Raw genomic sequence first — 11,578 nt, 5'->3', positions numbered from 1 at the left:
CGCCCCCCGCCGCACCCCGTGCGACCACGTCCCGCCGTCCCCTCTCGGGGCTGCTGCGCGCAGCCCGCAGCGCCCCCACAGCTCCCGCGCTGTCCCGCGCGGCTCCATAAAAACCCTACCTTCCGCCATGTCGGCCCTGCCCGGCCCTGCCTGCAGCCTCGCGAGAAGTGCGCCGCTCAATCGGGGCGGGCGCGTAACAGAGGCCGCAGGTCTCGCGAGAGTCCTGGGAGTCAAGGCAAAGGGAGGAGCCTAGCTTGTGAAAAAGCAGTGAATGAAAGTGGAGGGAGTAGCCGGACGCTGGAAGATCCGAAAGCTTGTCTCTGTTCACCGAGTGCCTTCGAAACCGGGGATGATCAGGCACCGACCTGGCTCTATCATGTTGCACTCCCTAGGGAGGGCCCTGGAAGGGATGGACAGCGTAGACTCCTCTTTGGGAGCACTTGGCCGTGAGAGGGGCGGGGGGGCTTTAGATTTTGTTGGTAAAGATATGAGAGCCTGAGAGAAAAGAGCCAAAGGAGAGGGAAAGGCTAAAGATGGTTCTAGGTCCCTGGGGAGGCGGGATGCCCTGCAAGCGAATGCAAAAGGGAGTCACTGCTATTCTACTAAAACATGGGGACATAGATGGGGGTGGAGGGAGATCGGGGCGAGCGCTGGATGACATCGATGTTATGTTTGAAGTTTGTAGGCAAGAGTACCAACCAGAAGAGAATGAAGAAACGTTGGGAGAGGACACAGGTTGGAAGTCCTGGTTTCAGTGTCTCCTATATGTACTTTTTTTGAGACTACTTTAATTAAAGCTGTAAGAGTCAGAGAGGATGGGCTGAAGGAAGGATTTGAGAACAGGATGAGCGTGTCAGAACAGAAAAGGGGGAGGACTTGAAGTTGGAGAAGTTTTAGGTGCTACCAGGATTAAGCATTAGTGGGTAGTGAGCGAAGTGGACGAGGAATTTGGAGTTCAGATCACGGGAAACGGCGTCATGGGTTAAAATTTTGAGGAAGAGTACTTCTGACTGAGAGACACCTGGGAGATGGGAGGGAAGAGGGTATTGAAATGTGGAAGAATAAGATGCCCGGGGAAATGATGGTCCAGTTGTGGCGGGGAAACTAAAGATGTGGCGGTACGGGTAGGGAGGTGCTTAGAGGAGCTGCACTGAGCAAGCAGCACTTAGACCAGCGGTTCTCAAACTGTGGGTCGCAACCCCTTTCACAGAGGTCGCCTAAGACCATCCTGCATATCAGATATTTACATGACGATTCATAACAGTAGCAACATTACCGTTATGAAGTAGCTACGAAAATAATTTTATGGTTGGGTCACAACATGAGAAACTGTATTTAAAGGGCCAGAAGGTTGAGAACCACTGCCTTAGACTAAGAAGGCGAGGGGAATACTATACTTGCCAGGTTCGATGGAAGTGTCCTAGAGCAAAGCTTCCCTGGCTGTCAAGAATGGGTTGTAAGTGTGCCAAAAGGTGAGCCCTTGGGGCCATCAGGGTGACCAAGCAGCCTCATCTGTTTTATCTTAACAGCACCCTACAAGTATTGTCTGGGTCACAACATAAAATGACATAAAAGTGGGGACATGACTGATGTCTGGTCTGACAGCATATGACAGTGATGGCGAACCTTTTGAGCTCGGCGTGTCAGCATTTTGAAAAACTCAAACTTAACTCTGGTGCCGTGTCACATAGAAATTTGTTGATATTTGCAACCATAGTAAAACACTTATATTTTTGGTATTTATTTTATATATTTAAATGCCATTTAACAAAGAAAAATCAACCAAAAAAATGAGTTCACGTGTTACCTCTGACACGCGTGTCATAGGTTCGCCATCACTGGCATATGACTTACCTTTGCCTCACCTACACCAGCCTAATTAGTGTCTGGCGTACAGCAGCTGTTCAGAATGTTTGAGGAGTTATTACCACTGTGACCTATACCAGGAGTCTGGAGAACTGGGTTCAAGTTTGGCTCTGCAACTGATTTCCTGTGTTGGTCATGGGCAGTCCCTGCAAGCTTTACACTGTCATCTGATTCTCCATCTATCCATCTATTTCAAGAAGGAGTTGGACTAGAATCCATGGTTCTTAATGATTTGAAGGGTCATGACCCTTAGAGCATTTGATGACAACTTTTTCCCTAGAGAGCATGTGTTTATTCCTAACTTCAAATCCTCCCTCTGTCCCTTTAAGAGATTTAATCCACTCAAGGGCTTGACTACCTCCTCATCAAAACCCACCTTCAAGAAGCCCTCTAACAGGTAAAAGCAGTCCTTTTAGGAACACCTTTCACACAACCCTGTCTCTGGGCCCTTGTCTTCTGAGTGGGCTCTACCTGGCATGAGTCCTCTGAGCTCTAGAGGACTCCTTAACGCCTGTAAATGAAACCATCTGTAGTACTCAGCGACTACAACACCCAACAGACTTGGATGGAGCTACAATAGATATGACCTGAAATACTGTCATCTTGAAAATGTTGAGCACTAGAAAACATCGTTCATCTTAAGACCTAATTCAGGTTTTTCTATCAGATTAATAGAAACTTTTTTTTTTCTTTTTACGAACCCTTCTGTCAAGGGCTGACTTTCAATAGATTGCAGTGAGGGAGCTGCTCTGCTACATACAAAACCCCGACCCAGCAGCTGGTCTACGAATGGTTTAGCACCAGGTTAATAGAAACGTAATGTGGAATTGTCTCGGGCAAGGAACATGAAATACAGAAGGGATAAATACTGACTGTCTTAAGAGCACAAGGGAACAGACTTTCTGGGGAGGCAGTGCCATAACATGGTGGGAGGAGGAAGGGCATTGCTAGACCCAGACTGGTGCAAGTCCAATGAATTGAGTTCAAGTACCAGCCTCAACACATCCACTCTCCATGTGACCCTGAAAAGATGTTCATGAGGTAAGGGATAACGACACCCAGCACGTAAGGAAGGTTGTGGAACCGAAACCTGGCCATGAAATTTGCTTGACAATTTTATCTGAACTTATTTCCTTATGAGATTTGAAGGATCCATGTAAGAATTTGGCTAGATCCTTTATGTAGCCTACCTAGCACAAGCCTGTCACAAAGTAGAACCTCAATAAATAGGAGCTGGTGCTCTTTAGGGATAAATGAGATGTCACAAGTGTCACTTACTCCTAATACTGCTGGCAGGAGAGAAAAATCAAGTATCTTTCCCAGGGTTTTCTGTGCAGCTCCTATGTCTGAGATATGGCTGCCTTTTGTGAACCTCTTCCTTCAATTCATTCCACCTATGTGAATAGGATTCAGAATTCTTTAATCATTTTCACTATAGCTCAGTGTGATGCGATGACTGGAGTCAAAAAGCCTAATCCTACCCTAGCAGATTATATCTGAAACTGAGTGACCAAAAATACTTTACCTAGAAATAACTTGCTCTGCAGACTAAATCCTGTTGAGGTTTGCAATCCCCCAGAAAATAAAAAACTTAATTTAATAACATGGTTACAACCCTCTGAGAGGTTGGGAGAAAATCAACTGGTCTTTACTAAAAGCCCAGTTAGTGCCTGGCACACAGTCGCACACCTAAAACCTCATTTGCATTGGCAGCAGCATGCAAACAAAACCTTTTTGCTATGAACCTTGAGTAGATGGTTATGCATAAAACGGAGTGTTCAGCAACATTATTCACGCCCTCCTGTAATAATTTTATTTCAAATATATTTACCAGGGAAATTAAACTTGGAAAATGACTCCCAATCTTCCCCAACAGCTCCCAAGGATTTTCTTGCTTTGTAAAAAGCAAGCTAAGCTCCATGTTTTCTGTTTGTAAGGAAGAGATCTTCATAGCCACTGGCAACTTGTATCAACACAAACAAGCTTTCAACACCTAACACTGAACTATATGTAAAAAATGTAGGGTAAGAAGCTGAATATTGACATCCTATTTTTTTTTTTAATTGACATCCTATTTAAACAAAACAAAACTATGTTGCCTCTTTTGCCACTAACTTACGAAGTGGTCCTGTGCAGAGATTTGGGCCAAGTGTGTCCATCTGTTTAAAAGAGGGACGAGGGAGACTGAGATGGTGCCTGTGGTCTCTTCCAGTTCACATTTGAGTCTGGGTCCTTCATCTTTTGCTTATCTTTATGGTAGAGCCGGTTTAGACCAAAGACAAAATTTCCGATAATGCTCTAACATGTGCTCATTTTATTTAGATTCTAAATTAGCATCACAGAAAACTCTGATTAAAGAAGGGTGGTTGGTCCTTTACTAGAAAATTTAAGACCATTATATCAGGTTGGAAGTTAACTTCCCACCCTCTGGTTCCTTCTTTAAATGAAGTTTTAAAAATTTTTTTATCAAGGTTCCCCTTGTGGACCTTTTGGTATCATGGGCTGTTTATATAAAAAGAATCCCACAACTTGCTTTTGAGACCTGCATCCTAAAACCAAAATAGCTCATGATACAGCCTCTAAGTCATCATTTATTGATTTATAGAGCCCCCATCACATGATTGAGGTGCTTTACAATACAGTAAACATCAAAACAGAACTCACAGTTAAATACAATCAACAAATTACAGAACTAAAACTGGAATGAAGCAACATTATGTCAAATTTCAAAGATGCTGAGAAGTGGCAGTACAAAAGGAAATTCCACCAACTGGAGACCAGACGGGCAAAGATACACAGGCACCACAACCCCAAATAGGCAGATTTGTAAAGGGTGAGTGAGTGTAAGATAAAATTTCACAACTAAGAATGAAGGCCATTAAAAAATACTATGACACCCAAGTGATCACACAACCAGTGGAATAACCTCACAAAGATATTACCTTATAAATAACAAGGTAAAACCAACTTCATATGGATTTTAAACTCTTTACAAAGAGGCCAAAAAGCCACTGACATCATCTATCCTGTTATGAATAGACTGAAGTCTATAAGCCTTTACAAGAACTTAGAATAAATTTAGGAAGCAGCCAACAGTTCTATAATCCATGACTATGGAGATGTCAATAGTTGGCACAAGGTTAGGGAGAAAAATCCTTTTCCTAAAGCAGAGAGGACTCACCTCACACTAACGGCAAGGCACTGGTGGGACAACAGCCACCTGGATCAGTGTCACCCAAGTGTGATTTAACAAATATGGAGGCATTTAAATTCACACTGTCAGATGAACTCTTGGAAAGGCACAGATGACACCTCTGACAGAGGAAAAGTCAAAACATCTATCTAGGCCTGTGTTTCCATCTATAGCATGGCCAGGGCACCAGGTGGAAAGGAGTGTGGAGAGGTGCACTCATTTCTGGCTCTCCCCTCTAGATCTAAACTAAACACATATGATTATACCAAAGTAACTGAATTAAAGTGGCACTTAAAAGTTCAAGAATAGTTGTCCCTGAGTTACTAGGTCATTTGCCACTCCAAAATCACTAGGTTTTAAACTCAACAGATTGCTAGGCAGAATTTTTGCAACAGGATAGCAAAATTCAGACTTCATTTTGTCACAACCACCACCATGTGAACAATTTCTGATTTAAGAGTAAAGGGATTGCATTCAAAGTCCCAGGTAGGTGTGCAGTACTGACAGGGGCAACAATTCTTAAGAGTCTTAAAAATAAGTCAGAAAGTTCTTAAAGAAATTTGGGCCACAATGAATAAAATAAAAAATTTCACATTCAGTCATTACACATTTATGGGTTTTTATAATGCTTCAGAGTGGAAAACAGCCTGGGATTTAGAAAAATCACTCTCTATGGTGACTACGTCCTTAACCATTTTACTTCTGCTTAAAAAAGGACATGCAAAGTTCATAAAGGACTAGGCTACTTGCAGGAATCCTTTCATTATTTTGCCAAAATAGTTCTCCAAACTCATCAGAGCAGAGATGCACCAATTCTCACAAATACCATGTCCCATCTGGTACTGTCTCAAGTTCTATCCCTCATCTGCCAAAAACTACTTCCCAATCCCAACCTCACACCAGAGAGGAATCTGGACCTCCCTTTAACACTGGACATGCTCATTTTACCATTTCCTGAAATTGTTTTAGAAAACTCACGAAATATATTTATACTCAAACAGTAATAAAATCCAAGTGCACTGTGACAGAATCTGTATGTCAAAACAGAAAGAATTTACACCTCTGTAATGCTTTGAGATTCACTTCAGAATCTAGATAGAGACAAATAAATATACTGTCATGGTTATGTGATTTTCAAGTATTAAGAGTTTGTTTGCATAAAGAATCAACCTGAGATTTTTCTAAACTGCACTTCTCTGGCATTCAGTATTATAACCTTCATTCAATACAATAAAAGCCAACGACTTGACAATTATTGGAAAAAAATTATATTTTGGAAGAACTCACTACATAAGGTGACAGAATTCCAAAATCAAATTACATGAAAATATACATCGCAATTTCTTTGTACAATAAGTGAGAAAAATCTGAGTATAGAAGAATAGAGGCAAAGAAATATGAAGGGCTAAGGTTATGAGGGTAAATAGCATTTTTAATAGCAAACCCAGAAGTTAAGTAGAAAGCCTGTAGCTGTGCATGCTTTAGTCATCCAACCTTAACATTAGGTAACTGGAGGGCAAAAATAAAACCAAATCAGAATTTTATATAATTGGGGTAAATTTCACTAAATTGAATTCAGAACCAACTCTTTTTAGTTCTTAGGAATAATGACAGTTCAAGAGCTCTCAACAGCCAAAAAATGTTATTGCTACATCCAATCCAAGTGATGGGTACAACTAGAATACAAAAAGGACAAAGCACCTAGTGATGACCACTCCTCCGAAGTCATCATTAAAATCAAGTAACTGCTTATTTAGTATTTCAGTATTGGAACTAAATGATTTGAAAACCTTCTGGCAGATAGAAGAGATAAACACAAAGGGGAGTGGGTCAAAACAAAGAAGATACAAACTTTAGTAAATGGAAAGAGTTTAATGAAGCCTCAATGGTTTAAAGGAAATTAAATGGAAACTTTTCATCCTAATTGCTTTTCATCTGACATGCTTTAAAGAGTCTTTTAAAACATAAGAAACAATGAGTAGGGGAAGAAAACCTGCTAAAATCTTTTAGAATTTACACGATTCTTATTCTACTACAAGAAAGCATTATTTGGTACAAGGTGTATTTGTGGATGTACATGAACAGTATATATATTATCCGGATCATGTTGTGCTATGTACAGGTCTTTACAATTCTTCCTGAAGGTTAAAACAGTTCATTAGAATTCAAAATACGTAATCATCTGTAAGTTGGCACTTGTTAGGCTCTTGTCAGCATTGATACTGGCATGTTTTATTGCAGCCCAGTTCCAGCCAGTGTTTGCCAACTTGTTACAAGAGAAGTCCAGCAATAGGTGGGTAGAGTGCAGGAAAAACAGTGCCATGTTTCTCGATTGGAGACCTACAACAAAATAAACAGCATTATAAAATAAATTTATAAATTACAAAAGAATCTATTATAAATTTTTACTCACATGCTATTTCTTTAAAAACAAATTAATTTCATTTTAAGGTAACCTTTGTGTTTGTCCAATATGGGAGCCACATATGGCCACTTCACTTTACATTTAAATAATAGTAAATAAAATTTAAATGTAGTTCCGGCCATGGCCAGTGGCTCAATGGTTAGGGCATTTGGCCCAAGCACCATATATCCACCTGTTAAAGTCACACATTTTATTAAAAGGCCCTAAAAATACAGAGCAGACAAGTATGCTTCCAAATAAAAAACACTTTTTGATATCACAGACAATAAAAGTACTCGCTCAGGGGTAGTGGTTAGCCATTCTTAAGTGAAAGCAGTCCATGAATTAAACAGCTTAGTATCGCCGAAACTGGTTTGGCTCAGTGTATAGAGCGTCAGCCTGCGGACTGAAGGGTCCCGGCTTCGATTCCGGTCAAGGGCATGTACCTGGGTTGCGGGCACTTCCCCAGTGGGGGATGTACAGGAGGCAGCTGATCGATGTTTCTCTCTCATCAATGTTTTTAACTATCTCTCTCCCTTCCTCTCTATAAAAAATCAATAAAATATATTTTAAAAAATAATAAAACAGCTTAGTATCAAGAAGTTTTCCCATTACTTTCACACAGATACTTCCAAAAGTTCCAATTCATACTGAACTGGCACTAAGTATACTAGTAGAAAACAATTCTCCCCTCTCACCTGCCCTGCATATCACCAATTCACTGATTTTCCACCAAAACTGACTCTTATATCTTATTAGAGGCCCGGTGCACGAAATTCATGCACCCCTGTGTGTGTGGGGGGGGGCGGGGTCCCCTCAAACCTGGATTGTGAGAGGGTGCAGGCTAGGCCATGGGACCCCACCAGTGCACAATCGGAGCTGGGGAGGGATGCGGGAAGTTGGCCAGCTGGGGAGGGACCCCAGGAGGGTTCCAGGGCATGTCCGGCCTTTCTTGCTCAGCCCCAATCAGTCGGATCCTAGTAGCATGCTAACCAACTGGTCAGAGTGTCTGCCACCTGGTGGTCAGTGCCCATCATAGCGAGCGATTGAGCGGCCTTAGCATATCATTAGCATATTACACTTTGGTTGAACGGACAACCAGACACTTAGCATATTAGGTTTTTATTATATAGGATTCTTTGTCTTATGTTCTGGCATTGGTGACCATCCACATCCACTCCCTGTCTGAGGTCAGTAATGCTTCACTCTCCTTCTTGTGGCCAACCAGCCCACATGTTTCTGTCTGTTTCTTCCTTCCGTCCCTCAGTGTGGAAATTATACAAGATGCTGTCCTTGGCCCTAATAAGTACTGCTCCCTACATCAAGTGAATTTTCACCTCTACTCTGGAAACTTCCAATGTCACCAGCACCTCTATGTCTAATCTCTGTCCTAACCATCGTAACCATTCAGTACTTAGGCATGTGCTGACTTATCAAAACCATACTCTGCTTCTACTCCCACTGGAGTTTTTAATGTGATTTAACCTTACCTTTGTATGTCTGATCTAACTGGCTAAATTAACGGCTTTTTAATTGGCCAGGATAATGTAGATAATGTATCTATGTAACTATCATGCCTTTGCAAATAGTAGGCATTTAACAAATATTCATTAACAAGAACTGAAATAAGCTCAGTGTGTCTCCTGTTCTTGGTGTTACCTCTCATTTCAGATATAAATCTTAATTGTTAATAACATGCAACTTTCACCCTAGCCAGTTTGGCTCAGTGGATAGAGCATCGGCCTGTGGACTGAAGGATCCCGGGTTCAATTCCTGGTCAGGGCACATGCCCAAGTTGTGGGCTCGATCCCCAGTAGGAGGCATGCAGGAGGCAGTCGATCAATGATTCTCATCATTGATGTTTCTATCTCTCTCTCTCTCCCTTCCTCTCTGAAATCAATAAAAATAAAAAATATATAAAAATAAAATAATATGCAACTATTAAAAAAGAAAGCAGATATATATATTATTGAGCTAGCAAAATATCAAAAGACAATATTGAATTAAAAGTATAGAAAAAAACAAGCTTAACAGTAGCATAACTAAGATAGTAACTAAAATTAATCACTGGAAAAAAAGAGTGCATTAATTTCATTTAAAATTCTATTAAGGACTCTAAGCTGCCACAATATGCATACTGAATATATCTGGAGTACTTGCAACTTTAAAGAAGGCTGTTTTGTTATTAATGTGTGGACAGTGCTGACTTATATTAGTGAAGATTTCCAGTTATTGCTTCCATACCCTTTAAAAATAGTAATTAGTTTAGTTTCATGAGTAACAGTATACTGTTTTTCATTAACTTATTCTACGTAATGAGGTATTTTAACTCAACATTTTTTGACTCTATATTTTTGATAAGTGAACTTTAATCTTGAGAGGTATATCTCTTTTTTAAAATAATTTATTGATTTTTAGAGAGAGGGAGAGAAATATCATGTAAGAGCAACATCGATTGGCTGCCTTCTGCAAGTTAATTTAGCCAGTTAGATCAGACATAAAAAGGTATGTTTCTCGCTTAGTGTCTACAAGAGATCAAGTCTGCAACCTGGGCATGTGCCCTTGACCAGAATCGAACCTGCAATGTTCTGGTGCATGGGATGATGCCCAACCAACTAACGCAGATCAGTCAGAGTTTGATAAATATATCTTTTTAAAAATATATTTTATTGCTTTTTTTTACAGAGAGGAAAGGATAGGAATAGAGAGTTAGAAACATCGATGAGAGAGAAACATCGATCAGCTGCCTCCTGCACACCTCCTACTGGGGATGTGCCTGCAACCAAGGTACATGCCCTTAACCGGAATCGAACCTGGGACCCTTCAGTCTGCAGGTCGACGCTCTATCCACTGAGCCAAACCGGTTAGGGCGATAAATATATCTTAAAGATGTGAATGTTATAAGCATAAATTAACTCTAGTCCCACTAGTAAAGGAGATAATATATAATCCCTTATAAAATTTGTTTCTGACACTTCATTAGTACTTATCTAACTTACAATATATTATCAAGGTAAAAGTAATAAAATTCTTCGTTATTTCCTAAATTTTTAAAGTACTGTTAAGGTAAAATCACACATAAGCTTAGGCTTCAATATGTTATTTTGTTCCTCATCAATTCTTTGTTGTCCCCAAGCCCTTTTCTAACTTGAAAATGATATGGGTAAAAACCCTGAGTGTGTCTGTTGTTCCTAAGATTTTGTCATACTCATAAACCAACCGATGCAATGAGTTGAGCTTTGTGGAGATCAATATGCAGCTGTATCCAGAACAAATACTCAGGATGAAGTAGAGGCTGGCATGAAGGATGTTCAAAGCTAGCAGACTAAGGCAGTGTCTAGTAACAAGAACTTGATCTAAGGTGGTGGAAAGCAAGAGTTAAAGAAGGGAAAAGACATGGACCACTGACTAGATTTGATGGAGGTATTACATGTAATGATAATGAAATAAGAACAAAATTATTAGCAAAAATAAAAAGGATATAAACAAGATGAAAAACAAATAATTTTAAGACTATAAGCTTATTATTATATCTGGTGGTAACAGCAATAAGTCAAGTTAATTTTCAGCATTTCAGGTTATTATAACGAGATCAAAAAGTAGATCTGAGTCTCTTCAGAAATCAGAGATAGTATATACCCTTAACAATTCCATCCATAGGTATGCACACTAAAGAAAAACATAGTACATGTGCAGCAAGAAACAAGAATAGCCACATTCTCTATAATAGCAAAAACAAAGCAAAATAAACAAGCAAAAAACCCCCGCCATAATTTGGAAAATAAATGCAATAAGAAATTAGAAGAGAGAGGTAATTTATCTAATAAACCACTACGTAACAGTGAAAACAGATTAAATGTAGCTGCACATAATACAGATCCATTTCAACAGCCAGCCAAGATGGCGGCTGGCAGCCAGGCAGCTTGAAACTAACATGAGGCTTGCTTGCTTCAGTGACGCAGGAAACCAACTTTCCCACCTGCCTTGCAGGCCTCTGAGCCTGCAGTTTGAAACATTTTAACAAATATAGAAGCTAAAAAAAAAAAACCAGAAACCGGCTTTCAGTGAGCTGGGATCTCAGAGCTGGAGTTGATACAGAGTTTCGATTATAGAAC

At 40.2% G+C, this 11,578-nt stretch overlaps 2 protein-coding genes across 3 annotated transcripts in view; both read right to left on the bottom strand.

Annotated features, from left to right (window-relative positions):
- Nucleotides 1-183, bottom strand: part of ANKFY1 (ankyrin repeat and FYVE domain containing 1) — a 71,713-nt gene extending 71,530 nt beyond the window's left edge. Inside the window, exon 1 of the mRNA XM_006761480.2 lies at nucleotides 120-183. Within this exon, the coding sequence (XP_006761543.1) occupies nucleotides 120-129 (10 nt within the window). The 5' untranslated portion in view covers nucleotides 130-183. The remainder of the gene's footprint in view (nucleotides 1-119) is intronic.
- Nucleotides 184-4,437: 4,254 nt separating this feature from the next.
- UBE2G1 (ubiquitin conjugating enzyme E2G 1) overlaps nucleotides 4,438-11,578 on the bottom strand; it is a 56,224-nt gene continuing 49,083 nt past the window's right edge. For both annotated transcript variants that reach the window (XM_015562445.1, XM_015562446.1), the window contains exon 9: nucleotides 4,438-7,399. The gene's annotated coding sequence lies outside the window, so the exon portion shown is untranslated. The remainder of the gene's footprint in view (nucleotides 7,400-11,578) is intronic.

This window comes from Myotis davidii, unplaced genomic scaffold (genome assembly GCF_000327345.1).
Source record: "Myotis davidii unplaced genomic scaffold, ASM32734v1 scaffold638, whole genome shotgun sequence".
In the NCBI taxonomy this organism is placed as follows: domain Eukaryota; kingdom Metazoa; phylum Chordata; class Mammalia; order Chiroptera; family Vespertilionidae; genus Myotis; species Myotis davidii.
The sequence above is the reverse complement of the archived record's forward strand: the minus strand, read 5'-3'. Positions and strand labels throughout refer to the sequence as shown.